This window comes from Lytechinus variegatus, chromosome 9, assembly GCF_018143015.1.
Source record: "Lytechinus variegatus isolate NC3 chromosome 9, Lvar_3.0, whole genome shotgun sequence".
NCBI lineage: Eukaryota > Metazoa > Echinodermata > Echinoidea > Temnopleuroida > Toxopneustidae > Lytechinus > Lytechinus variegatus.
The window spans coordinates 9,122,872-9,150,783 of record NC_054748.1 but is presented as its reverse complement, the minus strand read 5'-3'; the positions used below and the strand labels follow the sequence as shown (position 1 = coordinate 9,150,783).

Genomic DNA, 27,912 nt, shown 5'->3' with positions numbered 1-27,912 from the left:
ATTTTTTTGTTTCGTTGGATGTCGAGAGTCACATTTTAAGGTGAGACTGAATGCCGAGAATGAGCTTATGGCACGTGCTAAAAGCAGTATGGCACTGGCGATGTCACTCACAAAAAACAGTCAAAGATATTAAACCCTTTGGGAAACCACCCCCTCCCGTTTAGTACCAGTCTCCCCAACATGGCTGCTGGCTTATCAGTAGGCGAAACGCATGTCTTCGGTGTAGCTGAGCTTATCAAGGTTAGGTTTGCAAGCGAAGTCGATCATAGGTGGAGGGCCACACATCAGGATGAGGGTGTCATCTCCCGGAGGGGGCATGTGATCCTTTAGCATCTCTTCACTGACGAAACCTGAACTGTACTCCCAACCTAAAAAAAAACAGGAGCATTGTTACATGTATATAATAAGTTATTGCATGTAATAGGCCTAGGAAGGGATGGATCTAGCAGGATTCCCAACCTGGAAAACAGGAGCATTCATTTTGTTATATAATAAGTTATTGCATGTTATAGGCCTAGGAAGGGGACCTAGCAGGATCTAATGCCAACCTGAAAAACAGAGAATTGCTAAGTACTAGGTTATCTGAGATGGTCACAATGCTTTGGACAGGCCCTCTGTTGTGCACAAAATAGGAATATTCCTAAGTTTCAAGCTTATAACAACCTCTCACTAAAAAAAATTTACAATTTCATACTAAATCCATGAATGGTAGACAAGTGAACAAAGTGCAAGTGGGAAGGGACCAAACATGTTTCAGGACAAGCATACTAAATTAAGTAGTAAGGCAGCAGTTACATTGTACCAGATAGTAATTTTTTTCTAGTCATGTGGTCCTTGTCAATTATGGCAACTACCATGGCTCAACAGCCAATCACAATCGAGGTTTCCACGGTATTTCTCATAATGGCAAAGAGGATGGAGGGGTTTATTAAAAGATCATCGCAACCAAAGGCTGACTTGTCATCAATCTTATAAACATGCAGCTACATATATAGCTTTCATGCAAGATATCATAACACTTTCAAAATGACAGTTGTAATTATTTGTACTTCTTAATGATATGGGCCCCTAGTTTAAAGATTTGGTTGCTGGACTGAGGGGTCTCAGTTTGTAATAACAGTATATATCCACTTGGTCTAAGAGCAAATAGTCTTATTTTCAAATTGTCTCCGATATATGTACAAAATGGGCTATGGCAATTACACCAAATGATCAGTAGACAAACTGGTAGGAATAGACAAAATGGGACTAGACCAAATGAAAAGTAGACAAAAAGGGTATAGACCATGTTGAAATCGGTCATTTCCAATTGGTCTAATGCCAATTCGTCCAAATGCCAACTCGTCTACTATCATTTGGTCTACCATCGGTTCTTCCACTATCCACATGGTCTAATTGCCAATTCGTCCACTCACCATTTCGTCTAATAACCAGTTGGTCCAATAGCCAGTTAGTCCACATACAAAGTGATGATTGGACCCAACGGTTGTTAGACGAAATGTTCATGGACGGAATGGCATTAGACTAAATGAAAGTAGACCATGTGGTGAGTGGATGAGTTGCCAGTAGACGAGTTGGCAATTTACCGTGGCAATCTAGTGGACAGTAACTACTTACCATCACCAGGACGGTCCAGAGTATACCAGAGATGGAACCGGTCAGGTTGCTCCTTTTTTACTTCCTCCAGCTCATCGCGCAACAAGATATCATTCTCGGTCTAAAAGAACCAAACATAGAAGAGACATTATGACAAGACTCATTCACACTTGCTTAATAATATTGCACACTTCATAAAGCTCATTGCGTAACAAGATATCATTCTCAGCCTAAAAGAACCAAAAATAGAAGAGGCATTATAATAAGGCTTATTCACACTTGCTATCAAAACAAGTGGAATGCCTCTGACGGTCCCACCTGCATCACGCGATTTAATATTGCAGCAGAGCTGACTTTGAAAACTGCTATGAAATAATTATTCACAAAAAACACCATTCATATAATGATACAATACTACGTTCATTAACATTTGACCTTGATCATGTGACCTAAAACTTGTCAGTGGTACTTGATTGCCTCTATATCCACATTTTATACACTATATCTATAAACTTTGAAAGTTATGACAGCAATCTAATAATTACCACTAAAATGGCCAAAGTTCAATGACCTTAAATGACTTTGGTCATGTGACCTGAAACTCGCATGAGATGTTCAGTGATACTTGATGACACTTATTTCCAAGTTTTATGAACTAGACCAATGTACTTTAATACAGAGTTATGATGGTAATTCAACAAATACCCCGAACAGGGACAAATCCCATTGACCTTTGACCTTGGTCATGTAACCTGAAACTCGCATAAGATGTTCATTGATACTTGGTTACTCTTATGCCACATTTTATGAACTAGACCAATACACTTACAGAGATATGATGGTAATTCAACAAATATCCTGAACATGGCCAAAGTTCATTGACCTTAAATGACCTTTGACCTTTGTCATGTGACCTGAAACTCGGATGGGATCTTCAAAGATACTTGATTACTCATATATCCAAGTTTCAATTGATTTTTTATGAAAACAATAAAAACATAATTAAAAAAAAGTTTCATGAATCAGATCCGTAAACTTATAAAGTTATGATGGTAATTCAACAGATAACCCCAACATGGCCAAAGTTCATTGACCTTTTACATTGGTCATGTGACCTGAAATTCACACAGGATGTTCAGTGATGCTTGATTAGCCTTATGGCCGAATTTCATGAACTAGGTCCATATACTTTTTAAGTTATGCTGTCATTTCAAAAACTTAACCTTCCGTTAAGATTTGGTGTTGACACCGCTTCTTCAAACCTGGTTGCTAGACCTCTGCTCGATCAATTGAGGTACTGCACCCTCCCCCATATTCAAACCATGTATTTAACACTATTACTTTTCTTGTAAACTTAACCCAATGTCTCACCTGGTTAGCGAACAGAAGCCAGAGATTACTGGTGTCCTTGTCATCTCTGAAGACCTGACGGACAAGCTGAAGCATCGGAGTGATACCTACAATAACAAGTTATAGTCGTATTATATTGACTGGGCTTGAGGGGAATATCAAAACTATAAACCACATTAATCTTATTCACCAACAGTATGCAGTTTAGTCATTCACTCAAAGTTATTCATTGCAATTCAAATAAAAGAATAGACCAAGGTCATTTCAGACAGATTCACCTCTACTAGCAAGCAGTAGAAAGGGAATGATACCTATAAGTTATAGTCCTATTATATTGACTGGGTTAGAGGGGAATATCAGAAATATTAACCACATTAATCTTATTCACCATCGGTATGTAGTTTGAGTCATTCGCTTCATTTTCCTTTGGAATTAAAATCAAAGAAAAGAATGAAAATCCAATTCATTCAATAGAGATTCATGCAACATAATGGACTAGCTGTAGAATCAGTAGACTGGGAATCATGCCTACAAGAATATAGTCATATTACATTGACTGGGCTTGAGAGGAATATCATAAATAATAAACAATACAAGAAACCCATGCAATATGGGTCGTTGGAAAATCATTAACTCCAAATCATCCTGGTAGTAGAGCCAACCTGAACAAAGATATTTCAGTGAATTTTTTTTTTTTGGTGAGGAAATCAGTGTTTTCAAAATACCATAGAACACATAAAACTGAAACTTTAGAAATAAGTATCTAGCATGAAGCCACTTGTCAGTATTCTTTTAATTGTCCAATACTGGAAATCAGTAATAGCTGGCAGCTCTGTGAAAGGAGAACCATTATTATTTATTTATTTTATTTCCAGGCAAAAGACAGCAAGAATATGTACAAGAGGAAGAAATTACCACCGACTAGTGCATGAGGATGACTAAAAGAAAAACTACTTTCAGTTATGAAGCTCTCCTCACTAGTCATGGTGTACAAATGTACAAAAATAAAATCGGTATAAAATGGCAATAAATGTTTAGATGCATGACTTTTCTATGACTTAATTGCTGCTTTCAAGGACTTCCCGTGGAAGTTAGGTAGAATTTGGGATGTCACAAAACAAGGAAAAATGGAAATCATGAACATCAACTTGACAGAGTATGATCAGAGTATGAGAGTTGCGAGACACGACAAACTGGAAAGCTGCCATAGCCAAGAGGTAAATGCAATTCCATGAATTTTCCATAACTTTTCAAAAATTTTCCAAATTCCCTGACTTTCCATGACTGGGAAACCTGAGTAATAAGCTTGTTGGGCTAAAGCCAGGGTAATAACATCCAAGTCCCTTTGGAAGCCCACACAGAGGTTTAATGGTAGGGGAAGGCAGGGAAGTTGAGCATAGGGGCAAAAAGTGTCACAACTCACCCCGCCTTCCCCTATACAATATGTGCTAAATACTATCATATCTTGTGTCTTACCTGTACCACCAGCTATCATACCAATGTTCCTGGCAAACTTCTTTTTTGGTGCAGATTTCTTATCCGGCTTGATACTGAAGTTACCTTTACAAATCAGAATGAAAGACAGATAAATGGTGATTTTTATTTTATTTTTTCTTCCATACTTTAACTCATAAAGTGCAACTAAAAATTTAATGACCCATATTTTGAACTTTGCTCTATTTGTTTAACAACATAAAATTGCATTTGTTCACCAGCAGGTACTTGTTTGAAGACAGACATTTTCCCTCATTTGTAATTTACCTTTTCTAGTACTCTTTAGTTCTCTTTACTTTTATGTTTTGCTCTTTTCTAAGCACCTTGAGCATTTAATAAAAACGAAAAAGACGCTAATATATAAATCATATGTATCATTATTATTAATATTATCATTATCATTATTAATTATTATCATTATTATTACAAATTGTGAAACAAATCTCTTTTAAACACAAAGTAACTGACAAGATGACTTATGAACGCCTCCCTGGATGATGACCTACCCTGGCCATCGTAGACAAGGAGACCACTAGGACCGCGGACATCAATGGCATCGTCGATTGGAAGGTTCTCAAGATACTGCGACATCTTGCCTCCCTCAGGGAACTTGGGATGTACATTCTTGAAGTACACCTAGAATTTATGGAATCATAAAACAGAAAATCAAAAGTAACTCAAAGGATCATCCCTACACACAGGTGATAGTTTGTATGTGTGTTGGGGGGGGGTGGGGGACTCTTGCCCCCCAAAAGTTCCACGACCAAGAAAAAAACAAAGGAAAATCTACAAAAGGAAAGGGAAAATTGGTGAAGTATTAAAGGTATATATTATTATGTTTACATCTATCACAAAATTGTATTCCTAAATTTCGAATACAAGTTATTTGCAAACAAAAGTTTTTGCTCGCTCTTTTTTTCAACAGAAATTTTGCCAAACAGACCATGGCCTACCCCCTCAAAATGTTGGGCTTATTACACAACTGTTCCTACCTAAAGGGCAGACGCTCCTGGCCCTAAAAGATATTGTACAGATAATTGTCCATAGCAATGATCAGGATGGCCCGAATTCACAAAGGTGGTTTTACCCATGCTTTATGCAGATTTCCGAATTACACTCAAATACTGCGTATATCAAAAATGTCCAATGCTGATGCTCGCTTTTCTCACAATGCGCCAAATTGATGCTTGTTGTCATGGTTAGGTACGCTATTTTATTCATGAGTCCACTGTTTGAAGAGTAGACTCATTAATTCAAAACAGTGGACTCATTAATAAAATACTTGTACTTAACCATGGCAACAGGTTTCAATTTGGCACACTGTGAGAAAAGTATGCATCAGCATTGGACATTTTTTAATATACACTTTGCGTGGTAAATAGGCGTAAACAATGGGCATAAATAGGCATAAACAATTGGTTCAACTGATGGTTTTCAAAACCACCTTTGTGAATTCAGGCCATTGAGTGTAATTGGTTTACTTTTTTGGAGGTGATTGGCTGATAATCAATCATTCAAGCTATCATTCATTCATCCATTAGTTCATTTATTCATTCATTCATTTAAGCAATCATTCATTCATTCAAGCAATCATTCATTCATTTATTTATTTATTCATTCAAGCAATCATTCATTCATTCAAGCAATCATTCATTCATCAAGCAATCATTCAAACAATCAATCAATCAAACAAACAACAAATTGATCAATCAATCCATCACCCAATCAATCACTGAGGATGATTTACCTTGATAACAAGATCTACATATCCCTTGTCCTCGTCACTTGTGACCGGTGTGTAAGGACGCACAACCAGCTTGCCATCAATACGGGTGGTCAAGTAGATATGCTGACCTACACATCACACAGCAAAAAAAAAAATAGAAATCCTGATATTTCTGATGTAAGTTCGATTGGATTTTTAAAACCTCATTTAAACTGTAACAAAAAAAGGTTACTTGCATCAACAAGTGGAATTCTTTTGGTAGCCTGAATTACGCAATTCATATACATGTAGTAGCAGTGCTGTCCTTGAAAACTAACCTTTCACCACCCCCCCCATAAAAAAAAAAAAATTACAAAAATTCCTTTGATAATGAAATATTTACTTTGTTGACCGCAAATGACCCTCGCCTTATGACCTGAAATGATACATGTACATTCACACCAATTTTGCCTATACTTGATAATGATAACGTAAGTTGTATGCGATAGGGAATTATACTTCTAATATTGTCTTGAAAAATTTATGACTTGAAAAACTGTCAATTAGAAATTAAAGTGGAAATTAGACTGAAAAAGTCTTAAGTTGGAATTTCACAAGTGTAGTAGAACAAACAGCAATTTGAATCCATTGACAGTAGACCTAACGGGTGGTATTCTGATAGCCGTGATTTAGTGGGTGAACTTAGACAACTTTTACACCGGATAGGCTAAGTAGGCTCAGGCACTACAGTACACAGGATTTTTATTTCTGAAAGGGGGGGGGGTTCAAGCTCTATGAAATGTTAATAACCCCCCCCCCCAAAAAAAAAATAGGCCTTCATCACAAATGTTGTTTCATTCCTCAAAAAAAAATTGAAAAGCAAAAAAAAAAAGGTCTGTAACAAAATTTTAAAATTTTAGGGGTGGTTTGAACCACTGTAAATATCCCCCCCACGTATGCTAGTCTCATGCAACATAAAGCTGTCTCGGTACGCCCTGACACTTGTTACGATTCCAGTATAATAGGGGGTCAAATTAACTCTTTGGAAACCAGTCTCGGGCGCCCCTAGACTGGTCTTGGGTAGGAAATCAGGTGTGACATGGGTCTTGGATCAAACTTTTATGGAGTGCCAGTTGTCAACCTATGAATTCACCATTAAAAAATAATTCTTTTCCGCTTGCAAACAGTTTTCAAAAATGGGAAGAACAGAAAAAAAAGTTGAATAATAAATTTGTTAGTACATTATAATTGCCACGAATATAGAAGGAATATTATGAAGCCAGAATACCATCTACATGTGGTTCAAATTCAAGATTAGACTAGGTTTTAAACCTACATGTAGGTTTACCTACCACCCAGTATAATTAGCCCAAGTGAAAATAAACGATTCGACTGGCATAACACAAAAGTTAGTAATTAATCTTACACTTGATTATCAAGACAATTAATTGCACATTGTAGTCAATGCAATCAATATTTAAAAAAATGTTCTATGATTGATTGATAAGCTTTGTGTTGCAGGCCCCTGACCTACCTGTTGGAAGTCCAAGGATGTGATCCTTGCTTGGTAGGGCAAAGCGGAAGCGACGAGTATCATGGCTAATCTCCTGCAATATTGAACAAAATCTAGGTTTAATACCAGATTTTATACCAGAGTTTAATATCAGAAACAAGGAAGCAGACCATATTTGCCTTGATCATCAAATTGGTGTGTTTTTCTCTACTGCCACATGTAATTTGTTGTTTTGTTTATTCTAATAAAGACACATATATCCTTGTTTGTTTAGACTTTGATTGATCCAATCAATCGTAACTCTGGAATCCATGTCAGAATTTGTTTTGCAGGAAATTTACTCAATGAACTTGCAAGAAAAGGATGAGTGTATGAATATACAGCATATCTAGAAAATATTTTGAACCAACATGCATTTTAGATGTTGATATTGCTGGCCGTCCATAGTTGCGATTAATCGGATCAATCACAACTCTTTGTAAGACGGGGCCCAGAAGACCAGGTGACTAGAATAGCACACCAATGAACAATTTAATTTGTTGCATTTCTACTTTGAATGCATATTACATGTATATAGCATGTTGTAGAATGTGTATGTGCTTGGCTAACTGTGAAATACCAGTCGTTTGTGGGCGCATTGTTGTTTTTCGTGGACGTAAATGAAATTATGTCCAATTAAAAAAATATATGAATAATCAAGACATCATAATTGGTGCTTATCTCATCAAATTTTAAACCACTATGTCACTTTAATCCCAATGACCTTCCTCTGATCATGCGCAGAGTGGAACTACCAACTGGCTTATTGAAATGAAACAAAGACACTTGGCAGACATGGAAATGTCTTGTGACCTCTTTGGGAGGTACATGTATGTCATTGTATAAGATGAAATATAAAATCTAAGAACTTACCTCACGGTCAACAAGCTGCAGAGGAATCTTGGTGTCCGCGTCAATCAACGTCTTCTTGGGCCCTTTCGCCTTCTTTTGACCGCCTCCGAAGAAGTAGCGTCCTACAACGATTGTAAGGACTACCACACCTATCCCTACCACTACAGGCACACCAAACTACAAGCAAGGATAGGATGTCAGAAAAGGGATTAGAGTGAGGTTTATTCTCGTGCAGAAGGGCAACTCCATAAAATGATCAACCTTTTTGTAGGTCCAGCTCCGATATTTCTCATACTGTCTTTAATAATTTACTTCATAAACTGACCAAGTAATGGTCCTTTGAGAACATGACAGACTGTCAAAAGAACAAGAAATCAGAGACGGAAAATTTCATGAAGGTCCCACACATCAGGGGCTGGACGTACACATTTTATGGAACTGCCAAGAAGCTACATGTATAAAAAATGGTTAGTCTGATAGGCCACTGCATTCCGTAATATGCTTAGTTAACGACCCGAAATTGGAATGGTTGAAATGATGGGAAGACTAAATAATAAAATAAACTAGAGTCCAATGTTCAAAATCATCTGAATACCAGTACTCGAATTTATACATTTATGGCTATTTCTTTCCTGTTCATACAGATGTACATGTAAATGTAGGGTTTAATGCCATTTGCTCCAGTAACAATCGCCCTGTAAAGCGAAACATCAAATCTACTCTCTAAAACTACACTGCAAATTTATAAACCCTTCATCCTTAATAACTTTACTTTTCCAGAACCAAAAACTCTTTCCGAATTATAACCTTATGTATGTACTTTCAGATACATGTCAACCAGAGGTATGCTACCACATGCGCATGTAAAAGCAAACTTAATTCAGAATCGTAATGGTGTCATATCAATTGCATGATTGTGTAAATTTTAACCAACTTTGCCAAAACTGCAAACTAATGCCTTGCAATTAATATGAATAGTTATCCCTAACCTCAAATACATGTAAGATCATTCCACGAGTAAAATATTTTTTAAAAATAAAATATGCTGCTTGTTCCAAAAAATAGGTCATAGACAAGTCATAAGGTGTGCAATGGCATTTGCTTACTGTTGTTAAACATGGTCCATTTTTTAGGTGGCTTCAAGATTAGGAGTTCATGAAAATTAAATGTAGGAATATTGGGTTTGATAAAAGAGAAAATATGATTGTGAAAGCTTGAACATGCATGGAATCTGATGTTCCAGCTACGCTTCTTATTTTGCAATTTTACATGACAGCATTATTTTTTAACAGAAAACACAGCAACTAGCAGGGGCGGCGGAACATATTTTCGTTGGGGGGGGGGCAAAGCAAAAAAGGGCACTTACATGTATATGTCAAAATGGGCGTTTTTATGCAAATTGATATTTTCACCATATTATCATCTGCAAGTAGTTTTGTAGTAATTAAGTTGAACATAGCCTTTTTAAAATGATTTCAGATTGATGAAATAAATAGTCAGGCTTCCTTTTTTCCATGAGCGAGAGTAGCAAGCGAGCGGTTTGAAACATTTTCAAATCTAAATTTGTGAAACTTGCCTTAAAATTCATGATATTCCAACCTGAAAACTGGACATTCTATTCTAACCGCTTTTTGTAACCAAGAACAGAATGAATACCTTACTAAACAGTAATTGATGCGAGCACGAAGCGGGAGCCAAAAAAATATTGTGATTATCTAACCTAAAATTTATATTTTACTTCAAAATAGGTATTTGTTTTTAAAAAAGGCATTTTTTCATACTGGGAATTTTGGGGGTCAAGTGCAAGTGCCCCCCTGCCCCCCCCCCACAGTTCTGCCGCCCCTGGCAACAAGTATGTATAAAACCTGGCAAAAAAACAAAATAAACAATAACATTTAAATCTCTATAATTTTGTTAACACAGAGCAGAGCAAATAACAAGTGCAATCAACACACAAGTTGTCAACAACAAAAAACTTTCAAAGAATGAAACTCGTAAAGCAAGTTAATAGTAGGAGTGGGCTATACATGGGTCAAAAATACTTTTTTTGTAATTTCAATACGGGAACAGTTTTTTTTTATTCCTTGTAATGTATCTCAACATGAAATGACAATATTTTTTGTCTTGGGTCCGAGAAAAAAGTGTGCCGGGCCAAAATCCAAAATGGCCGCCAAAACCACACAAAATCACAGTTTTGGCCACAACTTCTTTGTTTGGTGGTCTTTTTCTTTGGTTTTGGTGTCTATTCATATGTATTTGGGGGCAGGCAATTTGTTTTTCCTATAATTAGTACTTTTAAACCATTATTTGTAGAGTTAAAAGGTAATTATACCTAAATTTTTCAATTTTTATAGCCTTTTTTCAGCCAAAAAGTAGATTTTATCGTCCTGGGATTCTTGGATAGCGGATGGTACGAGGTCAACAATAGCAAGCAGCTTCATAGAGCTGTATCGCTTTTATTTGTCTACTATGGGTTTTACGGATATTTGTGAAATATATCTTAAATAAAAAACACGTTAATTATTCATAGGGGCTATACAGTATACAATGTACTGTACATACAATGTACTGCACTGCATAAATGCATTGGCCACCATGACAAGGCATGTATAAACTAGTGTTATACATGTAGAAATGAGCTCTTAGGTTTAGAATTAGATGCCTCAGAAATTGAAGATATGTTTTGTCTCAGAAACTGAGGACATGTTTTGTCAAATATGCTAATTCAGGGGGCAGAGACAGGTAATAATCCCCACATCATGGCATTTACACTGTAGATATTCTGGGCCCCGTTGCATAAAAATTGACCATTATGTTAACTTAATGGTAACTTACATGTACATGGAATCCTTGGTTCTGATTGGCTGTTGATCAACGTTACCATGATTATAAAGTTACCTGACCCCATAAACACAGGCCAGTTAGACACCACAACCAGGTAAAAAAAGCCTCCAAATGAAGAAGATATGGCTACATGTAGATATGTGATGTACGTATATGATATGTGATATTTTATGTGCAATTTACGTTGCTGGTTTCATCATGTACATCAGCTGACAAGCAATCAAATTCACAATCTAATTTTAAACCTTAAGAGCTTATTTCTATGACACTATAGTTTATATACAGGCCTTGTCATATGTCATGGTGGTCAATGCATGGAAATATGCAGTGTAGTATGTACAGTAACAGTACATTGTATACTGTATAGCCCCTATGGATAATTAACATTTTTTTATTTAATAAGATATATTTCACAAATATCCGTAAAACCCATCGTAGAGGAATAAAAGCAATATAGCTCTATGAAGCTGCTTGCTATTGTTGACCTCGTACCATCTAATATCCAAGAACTCCAGGACAATAAAACCTATATTTGGCTGAATAAAGGCTATAAAAATGGGAAAATTTAGGTATAATTACCTTTTAACTCTACAAATAATGGTTTAAAAGTGCTAATTATAGGAAAAACAAATTGCCTGCCCCCTAAAACATATGAATAGACACCAAAACCAGAGAAAAAGACCACCAAATAAAGAAGTTGTGGCCAAAACTGTGATTTTGGGGGATTTTGGCGGCCATTTTGGATTTTGGCCCGGCACACTTTTTTCTCGGACCCGAGACAAAAAAATATTGTCATTTCATGTTGAGATAAGGTAAAAGGAACACAAAAAAACTGTTCCCACAGTAAAACCAAAAATCACCCATTTATAGCCCACTCCTAATAATAGTGCATTTTTGAAAGGGAATTCAAAGTACTGGAGGATCCAGGGGGAGTGTTGCACAGCCGGCTCCTACCCCCCCCCCCCCCCCCGTGAGGGCTAGAATTAAAATTGTAATGTGAGAATGCCATTGAAACACAAGTTTTGCCCTGGCCCCCCTTCCTTTTAAAGTGAGGGCCTTTATTTTTTGCTTGTCAAATTTGTCATCTGGAAGATGTGCCCCCACCCCCTTTTGGAAAATCCTGGATCCGCCCCTGATTCAAAGAATGAAATCTACAAAAGTTTGAATATCATTATCAGGTATCATTCAGAACACTAGTTTTGCAAAATATGCAAACATTTCCTGCATGCAGAAGTTTCTGGTTCCGGGAGGGGTTTCACAAAGAGTTGTGTGATTTGCCCGTAACACAAAGCTTAGCAATGATCGTTGAACATTTTTCTACAATTGATTGCATTGACTACAATGTACAATCAATTGTAAAAATCAAACGTACGATTAATCGCTTACCTTTGTGTTATGGGACCCAGATCTGGGTCCAGCAATACAAAGCCTTAACCCTAAAAAGACTGGGGGGGGGGGGGCAAGTCGGCAAGATCAGCCCCCCCCCCCCCCCCCCCGGTCTTCTTAGGCGTCGAAATAGCCCAGTCTATTTAGGTTAATAGCAATCATTGGAGAACCTATTCTAAATTATATGTTAGTCTGCAGGCTCAGACTCATATTTGACACTTCAACCAATAACAGGTCTAGAGTAAAGACTAGACTCCAAAGACTCTGTCTTTGTCAAATAAGATTTGGTAGAGCCAGCAACAGTACATAGTCTAATTCAGTCTAATTCAGACTCTGCATTATGCTCTACTAGTATGCGAATTGTGAAAACCAAGGGTCTCTGCCTGCAGACTAACCACATGTAATCAATAACATGTGTGAAATGGTTGCGTGTTAGCATTAAAACACACATACATTCAGTCACACTCAAAATTTGTGAGCCCCCCCCCCCATCCATTACTGCCAGTTAATAATTACCTTCTTTGCGATGTGATGGTTCATGAGCAAATGATTTTCATTTTATAGCATCGTTGGAAACCAGTGAAAAGCCACAAACACAAGGATATGGAGGCCAGTTTCATGAGCATATGCGAAGCAAAATAAAAAGGGGAGGAAAGCAATTTAATATTTGCAGAATTAATGACATCAATATGCAGTGTTGTTAATAATTGGAAGGTAAGAACCTATATGAGGGAAAAAAGTAATTTAAAGGTAAATGCCAGTTTTGGTAACGATATCAAAATGAGTTCATACAGAATCCAATGAAATGACCACCAAAGTGTCTGTTCGTATAGATAAAACATATGTGCCAAAGGATTCTGGATGAAATTGTGTAACTGCTGAGAAATCAGCATATACATGTAAGCACAGGATTCGGGTCAAGGCGTCGGGCCCGACATTCAATGCAGTAATACTACACTGTCCCACGTGCGCTTTTCTGTGTTGGTGATCTTCAGTGTGAACATTTTTCAGCGTAGATTTCAAGATTTCACAAAGTTCAGTTTATGTGACTGTACCAGATCTAGATCCTCGATGATATACTGACAATTAAACCTTATTTTACAGACTTTCTCATGAAAGCAGTGTTTACTGCAATTTCTGGCATTTCTCTTTTAAGTAATTTTAAATAAGGTGTGCATTTCCTTTTTTTACAGGCTTAAAAAATAACAAGGTTCTGGATTTATGTACCAGGCAAAATCACATCAGCCGAGACAGAGAGAGTGTACTGAGACGATGAGAAGATTCTGTCGATTGACTATTAAGTACTTGAATGAATTTGATGATGGCCAGTTGATACACTCTCTCTCAGGTGGTCCCATTTGATGATGGTAGCGGGAAAGAATAAGTTCCTGTAACTTCAGTTCATGCCCTTAAAGGGATGGTCCGGGCTGAAAATATTTATATCTTAATACATACAGTAAAATTCACTGAGCAAAATGCCGAAAATTTCATCAAAATCGGTTACAAATAAAATCTTTTGTTATTTTGGGTGGCTGTCACAAGAGGAACTCTTTCCCTGAAGCCTGTAATTCCACATTTTTTCCTGGTTCCCACTCCCAGTCATGTTCTTACTGCAGGAAAAGGGTTAGTTGAGTCACAGGGGGTCCAAATCACTCATAAAATAATAATACATGAGATTTGTACATGTATAGCGCACTTTCCATCATGATTAGATGCTCAAGGCGCTTCAGAGCAGAACAACAAAAACCATTAACATATAATACATGTGTGATCAAGATGAAGTATCCATGCGCCCAAACTGTGACAGTGATACTGCAAAATATTGATGGGCAAACGACAATATATATTAAAGGGATGGTCCGGGCTGAAAGTATTTATATTTTAATAAATAAGAGTAGAATTCACTGAGCAAAATGCCAAAAATTTCATCAAAATTGGATAACAAATAACAAAATTATTGAAGTTTAAAGTTTAGCTATATTTTGTGAAAACAGTCATCATGAATGTTCATTACATGTAGGTGGGCTGATGATGTCACATCTCCACTTTCCATTTTCTTATGTCATTACATAAAATCATATTTTTTTCATTATTTCATACTTGTGTGAATGATATGTCTCCCTTATAATGAAATAGGTTGCAGCAATAGATATCTAAGACACTAAATCAGATGTCAATCCAATTTTTCTAGTTCTTGGAGGAAAAAATTTGAATAAACCTATTTTCATATACAAAACAACAAGTGGAGATGTGACATCATCATTGACAAGTGGATACCATTGGCGACCATGGGGTCACGAAAAGCCCCCTAAACACGTATTTTCCACATTCTGAAAACGCACCCCTTAACAAGTATTCGCATGTGAAACCCTACCCTTAACAAGAATTGGAAACAGAACGATACTCTTGGCAAGTATTCCGTGAATTGAACCCCTAAACAAGTATAGTGATATTTAAATTGTTGTGCCATGGACGACGTCGGTTTTACCTTTACCTATACATCATTGGGTTTGGTACAGCTCTGCCACCTCCCCACAACACGTAGTGTTGACTGTTGAGGCACATAAAACATTTTAGTCTTGATTTTTTATACCCTCGCAAATTGGACCCTAAACACATAACTTTCCTATCGAAAATATATACCCCTTTTCATTATATTAGTGTTTTTGACACATATGTAATGTGCCCTATCTTGAAAAAGACATCCTTTTTATACTTTCTCAAAGCCTGATATATTTGTATACTATTTTGAAGATGGAGAGATTTTTATTGGTCGCGCATGGTAGCCACTCGTCAATGTACATGCCCCCCCCCCCCCGGATTCTTCCCGCTATGCTAGCGAGAAGCGCTTATACCGAAAAGGGGGTTTCTAGAAATCATATTACATAAGCCAATACTTCAAGTAGTCTAAGGCTTTCAGACCCTTTACTGACTAAATAAACCGATGTCTACGGACAGTTTACACGCACTCGATCCTGCTAAAAAACTTGACAGAGTAAGCCGTGTTTTCGTATTTCCACTCTCCCATCATATATGTTTGATATTGGGGCTAGATATATTATTTTGAATCTTCTCCATATTTTTATTTTCAATTTTGGGTGGCTGTCAGAAAAAAATGAACTCTTCCTGGATTGAGAAAGAATGAAAGAAAAGAAACTTAGATTCTAAATTCAATTGTTACCTTGTACCCTGTCTACTATAATCTGAAAAATAAAATGCCTATGGATCTTAGATCTATAGAATATTTATGATATTGTCTAAAAAGGCTCATAAATGATAGTATCTGTCAAGGATGTTGTCTCCCTGCACACGGGAGGACCGTGGCTGTGTGGCATGGCAGATGACCAGGGAACGGTCCCGGGACGGAATTCTAAAAATGTTCTTATCTCAAATATGTTCTGATCTGCGTCACGATCTCATATTGGTATTCAGAAAACGTTCTTATATTTTGTTCTCATCTTTTTCTTATCTTGCTTTCCATCCTAAGCTGAGCGAGTAAATTTATTACTCGCACAAAAGTGCGGTAAAATGATAAGAACAAAATAAAGATAAATGGTATTCTGAAAATGTTCTTATCTTTTACCTTTGTTATCTTTCACAATATTTATGATAATATTTACAACATTTTAGCTAAAGGGTTATCACATCTCACAATGTCCACATTCTTTCTTGCTTAAAACAGATGGCCACTGGTGGTAACAAGTATTTTTTCCGCCCTTTCTTTCATTCACCCTTTATCTTACCCATCTCTTTTTTCTTTATTTTCTCTTTTTCTTTCTTTCTATCTGTCTGTCTTTCTTCCTTTCTTTCATTCTTCATTTATATCTGTTGTTTTATTCTTTTGAATCTTTTAATTTCTTTTTTCTTTTTGCTTTCTTTCAAGTATTCTTCATCTTTCTTTGTTTTTTATTTTCCCTTTTCGTTTTTTTTTCGTCTCTTTTTTACTAAGTCTTTATTTTTGTTTCCTTTTTCTCCTCTTCTCTCTTTTTCCTTTTTATTTCTTCTTACACTTTATTTTTCAATCTTTGTATTTCTTCTTTCTTTTTCTTTCTTTCATTCATTCTTTCATCTTGATATTTTTTCTTTTTTTTATTTATTCATTTCATTTTTTCCTTGTTTCTATATTTCTTCCTTACCTTGATTTCTGACTCCAATTCTACCCTAACCGTTCTCTCTCATCTCTTTCTTTCTTTCACTTCCTGTTTCATTCTCCTTTTTTTTCTCTTCCTTCACTTTTTACGTTTTCTTTCCTTTTCTCTTTTTCTTTCATTTATTTTTTATCTTTTTTTGGTTCTTTATTCCTTCATTTTATTTTTTTTAATTTTTCTGTTTTGTTCTTTTTTTTTCCTTTAAGTTTCCTTCTTTCCTGTTATTTATTTTTCCTTCATTTTTTATTCCTCACTTTATCATTGATAATTGTTTTTTTCTTCCTCCTATGTCTTTCTTTTATTCATTCTTTTTTTTCTTTCTTTTGTTTACTCTTTTTTTTCATTATTTTCTGCTCTGTTCTTTTCATTTTTTTTTCTACTTCATTCTGACCCTTTTCTGTCTTCTAATACTTACTTTCTTTCTTCCTATTTTGTTATTTATTCGTACCTTCTTTATTTCTTTATTTCGTACACGTGTCTCAGTCATTTTCATGCAATGCGCCAGAAACAGTGTAAGTCATACTAAGTGCAGCCAGCGTTCATGATATTCTCTTGACATAACGAACGCTTCTATTGGTTAAACTGCCAATATAAAATAAAGGCTGAAAGCGCATTTTGATTGGATAAAATCTTAAAAATGGGCATCTGATCATCTGACTTTCTAGTTGAGATAAGGCCAAGGGGGCAGTCATCCAGACCAGATTACACGGTATGTACCAGCATGACCGGTATTTAACATAATGTGTTGTTAAGAACAAAGATTTTCAGAATACTGACTTGCAATTCTGTGTTGTTAAGAACAAAGATTTTCAGAATACTGACTTGCAATTCTTAGCGTTTATCTCAATGAGATAAAAGATAAAACAAAGATAAGAACGTTTTCAGAATTACCACGCTACATCCCCTGGCCCACTCATGGTTTCAAATCGTCTCGTGTGTGAAGGATTCATATGCACCTGGTGCACGCGAATCTTTCACACCCTTTTTACTAAAATAACTATGACTTTACATCGTAGCTAAGCATTATATTTATTCTATGACACTTACCGAACCATATGGATCGTTTGTTGAATTCTGTTTGGTGTTGTTTTTAATAAAATAAGAGCATTTTTCGTGATCTTCACGTAGATGCCTCTTGATCAGCGTTGATATCAACTTTTGCCTAAAGAGGGCGCGCGATATTATTTCAAAGTCGGTAGGCACTTAAGAACCAAGTTTGAAAGGATACTCGTAAAATTATGTCACTCTCGCCGATGAATATTCATTCATGCAGAGAGTTTTTATTGAACACGCACGACCACGATCTAATGATTATTCATCGCGAGAGTGACGTAATTTTACGAGTGTCCTTTCAAACTTGGTTCTTAAGTGCCTACCGTACCTTTGTTTACGGTGTTGCAAGCTAGCTGCATTCTAGGCGATCAGCATTATTTTCTTGCTCGTTCAATCCACTTTCATCATCATCTTGTCAAAAGATGGCGTACTTTACCAATAAGTATATACATGAGATGCAACCTGTTGATTTTTGGTACAATTTCCTATTATGCGCTGACGACTTGAATTGAGAATGTTCGATACGAAAAATTGCTTTTCGATTGTTGTTTGCGTACTTTCCACCGCAGTATTAAGGACGGATCGAACGGAGTATCCTGGTTGAGACTTGGAGGTAAGCGATAAAAACACTTTTATAAATAATTTCCAATTCATTAAAAAAAAAAGTTGAATCATAAAAACAAATTTCCATTAGTGGAGAAATACTCAAATGTTTGGCGTTTTTCATTCCCTCACATTCGTGTGATGAATGAAAACGTCAAAGTCCACTGTGGTAAAATGTACCACAGTCTGGGGCACGCGCGACTGCTCCCTACATATAGTACTGTGGGATGGGTTGGAACATAGAGGATTCATGTACTATAGAGGCTGTGTGCACACAACAATAGACCCCAAGCCATGTGCATTCATCCATGCTTGGGTGCACAACTCAGCAAGGCTGCATTGTCAGGCCAGCTAAGGGATAAAATCATCACTTGAAGAGTCGACATAGCGAGACGAGGACGTCTGTGAACACAACACAACAACCTTTGCTTCGCCCTTTCGCTCTTCGAGGTTATCTACAACAAGCTACTATATATTACATCTACACCAGGAATACATCACATCCCAGTAATATCACCACAGCAATTGTCTACTAGTTTCTTTGGCCTGCTTTTTGGTTCTACCTGCATTATTGTTTTCACCGTGCTTTCGGTTATTTTCAACGTGCCCTGCACCATCACTTTCTTGGTAAGTATCACTGATACTTCCCTCCTGATAACCCCCTTTCCTTCCTTCCCAACAGGTTAATCCCATACCAAATATTCCTATTATTTTACCACAATGGCGCTTGCGAATCTTACTTTGCGCGAATTGGCATCCCATTAGATTTCAGTTCGTTCTTTTCGTTTATTTTGAGTGTGCTTTGGGAGTGTTCTGCTTCCTTCATAAATTTTTGGAAGGGGGTAGATTGGATAATTTTGAGTAAGCTCAAAAGATATAAAGTACATTGTGCTTTTGATTTGTTATTGCTTGTGATATTAAAGTGATATTCTGATTATTTTTCTGAATGCTTGTTGTCTTGCATGGGAGCGAGACTCCAGAAATAAATTTGTATCTTTGACATTTTGCAAAGCATAAGTCAATCCTTGTATTTAATACGCAATTTGTTTTTTGGATTTAAACTTGTACTAATTTTACTGTCCAATTTTAGTGGGATAATAGTATCAAATTCTCCAGATTATCCCAGCTATCAATTTGTTATATTTCCCAAATTGCGCAAAATTGCGATATTTTGGAACTTTGATTTTCTAGTCTCTTTCCCATATTTTGTTTGTGTAATTTTTGAGTGATTCTGAATGCTGAATTTTCATGCTCTTTGCAGTGTTCTGTTTGTGAATATTGCCTTGGGCGTGGCTCAGTTAGTGAATGAACCAAGCTGCATTGTGCTTGTTTTCTTTCACTTGTTTGGCTGAGCATTAGTTCAATAGTTTGTTGAATATTGTATAGTCACCACATTTTCCAATTTGAAATAATTGTTTTCTGGATTAAAATAAAATAAGTGGATACTTATTTTCAGCCATTTTCCAAGGAAGTTCCTTGTTTAATAATAAAAAAAGATAGCTTGATTTTAGGAATTGAAATCAGGATAGAATATATTTGATTTTCTTGGGTATATTGTCTTGCTATCAAATCTCAAGGTGGGATTAGGAATTTTATTTTCTGCTTTGTATTCCATATTATTATTAAATTCCCACATAGAATTTCAAATTGTTCTGGACTGAATGCAAATAGTAGGAAGGTATTTTCAGCCTGTAACTTCCTTTACTGTGATTGGTTCAAGTTTTAGGCAAATTTGCAAAGAATTTTCTGTTAGGTCAAATTGGGTTTCATGTTTTTGAAATATGGTTGTTTGAAATACTTTTGATCAAACTGTGGAGGATACCACATGTTTTCTAGAAGTCAATGGCAGACCTCTTCCACTTGGTTTAATAAAGAAAAAGTTTCTGTTTTAGACAAACCAATTTATGATGGCATTAATGGTAGTTGGAAAGTTTTTCTTCAACAATTTTCTCGGTATGCCGATAAAGCAGGTTGGACCGCCAGGCAGAGAATCAATAATTTGTATTTGTGTTTGCAGGGGCAAGCTGCTGAATTTTGTGCAGCTATATTTGAAAGCAACCCCAGAATTGATTACTTTGATTTAGTTTTTGAATTGGGACATAGGTTTGGAAACGATTCACCTAATACATACCCTCAGAATGTCCAAACTCACCGAGGGCATCCTGCTTTTGTTTATAGCCAATTTTCTTCACATTATTTTCCAAACCCCAGAACACAATGTCCAGTCCAGGCTACCCCTGATATTTTGCAGGATTCTACCCCAAAATCATGTAAATATAATTCAAGGGACTCTGATGGAGTTGGAAAGTCTCAATGGAAGACTGAGATGGCCTCTATTAATAACAAGTTAGACAATCTCATTAGTACCCTTGCTTCATGTAAACGTTCAAAATCTAATAATTACCCAAACTGGGAAGGGTTGAAGATAGAGGCCGACCTTCAACCCCAATAACAGGCCAGGGTTCCAAAAAGAAATCAGATCCACCCAAGTCTGGTAGTCTGATCTCTGGCAATGGGGAGGGTTTTGACCCAACAGTTGAAATAAATGTGGCTTTGACCACAGCTCTTGAAACTGAGGGCTCCCAATCCAATGGGGAGGGCTTTGACCCAACAGTTGAAATAAATGTGGCTTTGACCACAGCTTTTGAAACTGAGGGCTCCCAATCCAGTGGGGAGGATTCTGACCCGAAAGTTGAATCAGAAGTGGCTTTGACCACAACTTTTGAAACTGAGGGCTCCCAATCCATACCTGACCAGGGACTGACTTCAACAGTAAGGGGGAAGTTTGATTTCAGTAACAAATTAGATGAAGGTGTTTCCTCATTTTCTAGTAAGGGTCCATCCTTATTTGTTAATACTCCTATTATTTCTGAATCTGCAAAGGAGCAGTGCAATAATAATTTTTCTGATCCTTTATTTTCAAGTCCTAAAGTGGTAGAAAGAGAAGCCACTCCAGCCAAAACAGAGTTGAGAGCTAACACTGTAAATAATAAGACTATCAACTCTGATGACATTTCTGATGGTTCAGAAATTTTATTTCAATCAAAGTCTGAAATGTTTGTTGTAAATACTGTTGTAAATACATGTAAGATTGGGTTGGATTTGTTACATGTAGGATTTAATCCTTACCCAGATGCATGTAAGCGTGCAGTCTGCTGGGATAGTGCTGTAACTGTCTCTTGTCAAGGTCTCTCTTGCAATGACCTTCAAATGCAGCATAGGTTTGCGCATGATCACCGTTGCTATCCTTTTAGGTTGTACGGTACCACCTTAGTACCACCATGGAATTGCGTAAATTAATTTGCCTGCATACTTTCAAGAAATTGTATTTTGGCATTGATGATTTTCCTTTACTTATAATTTGAAAATACCTTGTTATTAATTTGCTCAAATTTGATAAGGTATTCACTGAAGAGAATTCTTGTAATATTCCTGGCTTGTGTATCTATTACTCATATCATTCAGAGACAAATTGTCTTGTATTTGATTTTGTTCAATTTTTGACTTGGGAATTTACACCATTGCTTGGTATTCATATTTTGTACCAAAATTGATTTAGATTCAAAAGCATGGTGTTCTAAATATCCAAATCTGAAGATAGTCTTTCATTTGTGATTAGGAATCAAAATCCTACACTCGTCATTTGCACAGGTGTCTCGAACACAATTAACTCAAAGTGTCGAGAACACAACCCCCAAATATCAGTTCCAGGGGAACGAAACCCAAGAAGAACTCTGGGTTCACTTAAACATAAAATAAATAAAAAGGAGGGGGTAGGGAATAATGAAAATTTCATTAAATATTTAGTGATTTTATTGATTTAAAATAAACCATGTCTGTGAACATTGTTACTTTATCCCTTTAAAGTTTAAATAATTATATTTAGGAATGCTTTGGAAGTTAGGTTTCTTCTATCCAGGCTTAACATGCGCATATAACATACAGCACGTCCTTTAGGTTTTATCAAAAGGGGTAAAATGCTTTTGAATTCAAAATGATTCAAAGTTATTTCAATTGATAATGTTTGTAACTAGATTCCTTAGGCCATTGTGTTCAAAGCTTTCATACAAAACTACTCCCCATAATTAAGCAGATACTTTAGATAATTTAATTCAGTGCTTTCTATAGAAAGCTATTTCCATTGATCAAGGGTTCTTCAGTCAATTGGAGGATTTGCAGAAAGCCTCCGAATATAAGCTATTGATCAATTTCAATCAAATAATACAAATGTATTTCTTTTGTTTAGTTTCTTAAGCAGACCCTCTGAATATTTGAGAGCAGACTTGAGAACATCTAAATTTGTTGTCTTCAACCCTGGTTGCAGAACATACATAATAGGTTGGAATTGCTATTGTCTATAGAAAGTAGGGCAATCTATTAAACTCTTTAAGGGTGACAAACTTTTCAGACTATAGGTGAAACATTGTAAATAGTTCACCTTTGGAGTAATTTCTCTTCCAGGGCAATGAGTTATGTAATTTGCATTCTTTCTCTAAGGATCTTCCAGGGCTGGGTGTTAGTTTATCTAAATTGTTCAGACAAGTTTGTCTGAATTAATCTTAATTGTTAATCAGGGGTGTTACTAGGGAGTTCCAATTCATTTGGTTTATTCAGTACATATCTAATTTGAGAGTATTTGTTCCCATGTGCTTGTCCATGGTCAAACTACATGCACTTACCTCAGAATATTTTTGTGCTGATGAACTAACAATGTCTTTGTTAGAGTAGCTGCAAAATTGACATTCATTTTCTAAAGTCTGACATTTTTACTATCACTCAGAATGTCATTGACACCATTGAATACAATTCTTCTTTAACATTGACATAAAGTCACTTAAAATAATGGGAAATATTATTTATCATTATGCTATGAATCATTAATTAACTTGAAAAGCTGACACTGTTTTGATATCTTTATGTAATTGGAGACAAGAATTACACAAATTTAAACACTTGTCAATAATTTCAATCTATATCTTTTTGATAGATGGGAGATTAATTTGTGGTCTTTTCTTAAATTAGTTAATGAATAGAACTTATACTTTGAGCAAATGAGTTTCCAGTCCATTGCTTCCAAAATGTTTGAGTAGTTTACAAATCAGGTGAAAAATATTATGCTACTTAAAATTTTGGCACAATATTCCTGGGATTATTTAATGCAGGTTACATGTGTGAGGTCTTGAATTTTATGACTTCAGACTTTAGCATTGTGCAGAGCAACATGTACATGTATTCATTTTTAAACTTCACAACAACCAGAATGTCTTTTTCTTTATTCTGGTTATAACCTCCTTGGGAATCTGTTAACTTCTGCAAGGAAGATATAAACATCGTTGAAACTAAGCAAATTGATAGAGTTCAATAAGGTTCTCTTTTTACTGGATAGATGACAAATATTAACAGATTCTTCTGAATCTGATTGCTTGTCTCTTGGCAATAAGGGCGGAGATCCATCAAAGGACTCCAGACCAAATCCTGCCCAAGGACTAGCCTCAGAAATTGAGATTTGTATTTATTCAGTAATAATAATCAAGCCCCAAATCCTTACATGTTTAAGAATTTATCTTTATGGAAGGGGTTAAGAGCATAACAAAGTTTATAGAAATTTTGTCAGACCTTTGGGTCAACTATTTTTCTGGCTGCTGCAAGCATGCATGTACATTACAAATTTTAGACATTCCAGTATTCCTGGGATGAGGTTAAGCTTGTCAAGTGAGGGGTTTAACAATCGAAGGATCCTTTCATAAATTCACATTGATTAGCTACACCATTAACCGTCTGCTCAAAAAGCTTAACCTTTTTCTTGTTTAAAATGAAAATGTACATATCGGCTTCCGAAGACAATCATTGTTCAGGTGTCGTTCCCTAACAGTAAAGATTTCTAGATCTTGACTTGTGGGATGATAACCACCAACAAAGTCTTCATAAGCATTTCAATATGCATTCATGTATTCTCCTTTCCCTTGTGGGCGTAAGGCTTGACCTTAGCTCTTCTGGCAGTCCATTTTGATATTAATATATTTTTGCAAAACTTTAGAAATCCCTCTTGTAGTCTCGGTATAAGCATCAAGTTTATCATGTGGCAGCGTTTGTTTGATTAAAATACTTGTATCCAAAAGTCACATTGATAAGTCCCCCCTTGACCTTTTACCTGAGAAGTTGGATAGTTGTTTTATTTAAAATAAATTTGGGCATATAAATATACCGACTAAATGGCATGTTCATCCTCTGACCCTTGCGACTCCAGACAGTTTCTTGCAAACCTCTGAGAGCGGCAGTGGATTAACATTTATCGTTCCCTCCTTTCACTGAGGACTGCTTAGATCCACATGTGTACATATGACATATGGCCGGACAACAACAGTCCAAAAATAAGGGAAGTAACGATGTTCTAAAGTCGGGGGGAGTGTGGTAAAATGTACCACAGTCTGGGGCACGCGCGACTGCTCCCTACATATAGTACTGTGGGATGGGTTGGAACATAGAGGATTCATGTACTATAGAGGCTGTGTGCACACAACAATAGACCCCAAGCCATGTGCATTCATCCATGCTTGGGTGCACAACTCAGCAGAGCTGCATTGTCAGGCCAGCCAAGAGATCTTATGATCACTTGAAGAGTCGACATGAGCGAGACGAGGACGTCTGTGAACACAACACAACAACCTTTGCTTCGCCCTTTCGCTCTTCGAGTTTATCTACAACAGCTACAAGTACATTATATCTACAAGCTACATCTACATCAGGAATACGTCACATCCCATTAATATCACCACAGCATGCAAGTTACTTTGGCCTGCTTTTTGGTTCTACCTGCATTATTGTTTTCACCGTGCTTTCGGTTATTTTCAACGTGCCCTGCACCATCACTTTCTTGGTAAGTATCACTGATACTTCCCTCCTGATAACCCCCTTTCCTTCCTTCCCAACAGGTTAATCTCATAACCAATATCCCTTTTTTAATAATTACCACACCACTATGAAACCACATGCGTTGTGCGAGGTTAGTATTACTAACCTCGCATGTTGTGTGAGTGCCCCTGGCCCTGGGTCGGCATGGATGCCATGGTTGGCACGTCTGAGTACCTCTCTGGAGTCTGGGCCGACGCAAGCCCGACGAGACTTCTTACCCGTCCGCCGAAGCAAGCATTGGCAAGCGACAGCGTTCGTGTACGGTCGGTATGTTTGGGCGAGTGCGAATGCATTTTACCGCCACTTATGCTCATTTATTTCAGGAAAACGGGATCTAAACGGTTGGATAAACGACTGTAACTCTTAGAATATGAAATAGAACCAAAAACAAATACTTACCAGAGCTTCTTCCACGCCCATTTTCCACGACGATCAAAATGGTACGATCGAAAGATCTAATAAATGAGCGTTATCATTTTGGGTATGGTATACGCGAGGTGAAAAAAATAAATGCAATAAAATTTAGTGTGACAAACAGAAAAGTCAAAGAAAAAAAAATCAAATAGATTTGGAGAAAAACAATGGTAAGATAATGAGCATTTCAATTTTGGGACCAATAACTTTTCTCATGCCATAACGTTTCTCATACCCATGCTACTCAACGCCAAATAAGTTTTAGGTACCAACGTTTCGTAACAGAGGGGCAAGTAAGTTGTGTATAACTTATGCCTATACAAGGTATAAATTCTAAATAAGGTAAATTCCATTAATCTGATCTGGGGCCGGTTGACAGGCTACTTTGGTTAGGATCAGAAGGGAAGACAATAGGCCCTATGGGACAATTACGCCGATTGCACAATTAAACGAGGTAGTCTGGTCTGTTAGCGAAATTATGTGGACACGGTGGACAAAAGCATGATTTTATTCTCCAGACCTTCGTTTACGTATAAGAATTAAAAATGGGGTATTATGCTCCAAAATGCACTTGAGTAGGGCCTTGACTGTTCTATGCACATACCTTTTGGGGTAAATGCGTAACTGTGTATTCACAGTTACAGTTATTTTAAGAGTGTGTAGCAAGTTGACTGCATATTGTAGGCCTATATAATAATCCGGGGGAAGGGGGTATTATTCACACTGTTCAAACGCTCAAAGAACAAGCTATAGTCTACCCCGAAAAGTTAAATTTAATGAATTCGAGAAAAATCAAACAATTTGATCGGATGCAGTGGCGTACCTGGGATTTTCCACAGGGGAGGGGGGCAAAACCGTTCGAAAAATTTGACAAGAAAAAAAAAAAGGTCTTCCATCCAAAAACTTTTCAATCGTACCCGAAAAAAAAATTGAGCAAAAAAAAAAAATAAAATAAGGTCTTCAAGCTCGTCAGGGGGGAGGGGCAAAATAGGTATTCAAGCTCGTCAGGGGGGATATGTCTTTTGTATGGGTTGTGACTTGTCAGGGGGGGGGCAGACTGCCCCCGCTGCCCCCCGTAGGTACGCTATGATCGGATGTAAATATACATAGTGGACTTAATGAACGCTGTATTTCAACGCTGCTTGTGAAGATAATTTCACATTGTGTTCCATGCACACTGTGGGATCGTACCAACGATTCAAGAGCAGTCTCAGTAGCATTATGAAAGATTTCTGCCTAAATGAGACAGAAAATCGTGTACAACTCTTGAACGCACACACAGGTCACGGAGTGACCCTGAGTGCAAACAGCTGACTGTGTTACAACGTAGGGGTGATACATTTTCGCAATAGGTGTGATCAAACTCACTGGAGGGACTTTAATTCACTTATAACAAAGAAATGTGTACTACAGTACTCCTGTTGAATGCTCTGATGAAAATTATATGAGTTTCACATTCATTTGAACGGGAGGACAAGATTATTGTATATATCGAGTGCATTATCCATAAATCATACTACCATTGCGACCCCTGCCCGGCCGCGCGTTTCCGTTTTACACCCTGGCGAAGGCATTTTCCGGAAAAGTAGCCAAAAAGCGACTAGTGAAGAGTCTACGTCTACGTTTGTTTACATTATCAGCTGGGCGCGCGATCCAAAGTCCGCACCGAAGTTATCCGCAGAACATACCGTACTTGTGAAGCTGAGCTTATACTTTCCAGGTTCAATACGAATGTTTGCCTTGATCATTTGCCTTGCCGATTTGCTGATGTCTGTCTTTCTCTCTATCTGTCTATATATCTATCTCTCAAATTCTATCTCCATCTATCTATCTATGTAACTGCAGTATCTATCTATCTAATAATCTTCTCTGTCTCTCTCACATCTATCTATCTCAAATTCTCTATCTCTCTCTGATCTATTTATCCAACTGTCTTTCTCTTTATATTCTCTCTATCTATTTATCTATCTATTTTTTTAAATTATCTATTTTTTAAAATTATC

General features: G+C 36.8%; 1 protein-coding gene across 3 annotated transcripts; it reads right to left on the bottom strand.

Moving 5' to 3' along the window:
• Positions 1-14: 14 nt before the first annotated feature.
• LOC121421104 (NADH-cytochrome b5 reductase 3-like) lies at positions 15-26,001 on the bottom strand. 3 transcript variants are annotated; one of them, XM_041615734.1, is made up of 10 exons: positions 25,895-26,000; positions 17,376-17,378; positions 8,571-8,726; positions 7,680-7,752; positions 6,188-6,294; positions 4,947-5,076; positions 4,423-4,506; positions 2,968-3,053; positions 1,618-1,717; positions 15-368 (listed from the first exon to the last, which is right to left on the bottom strand). In XM_041615734.1, exons 1-10 carry the CDS (start codon positions 25,913-25,915, stop codon positions 196-198), a joined length of 933 nt encoding a protein of 310 aa, XP_041471668.1. In that variant the 5' UTR covers positions 25,916-26,000; the 3' UTR covers positions 15-195. The 3 variants fall into 3 exon arrangements, with proteins under 3 accessions (XP_041471668.1, XP_041471671.1, XP_041471669.1); XM_041615737.1 differs by lacking the exon at positions 17,376-17,378 and having other exon boundaries at positions 25,895-26,001; XM_041615735.1 differs by lacking the exons at positions 17,376-17,378; positions 25,895-26,000 and adding an exon at positions 13,296-13,376.
• Between the last annotated feature and the right edge of the window lie 1,911 nt (positions 26,002-27,912).

Excerpts from the sequence above, each read along its gene's own strand:
- LOC121421104 (XM_041615734.1), bottom strand. The coding sequence starts at position 25,915 with ATGGGCGTGGAAGAAGCTCTG. Across the intron at positions 6,295-7,679 it reads CATCCTTGGACTTCCAACAG|GTCAGCATATCTACTTGACC; the intron begins GTAGGTCAGGGG and ends TGTGATGTGTAG. Across the intron at positions 3,054-4,422 it reads TATGATAGCTGGTGGTACAG|GTATCACTCCGATGCTTCAG; the intron begins GTAAGACACAAG and ends TTGTTATTGTAG.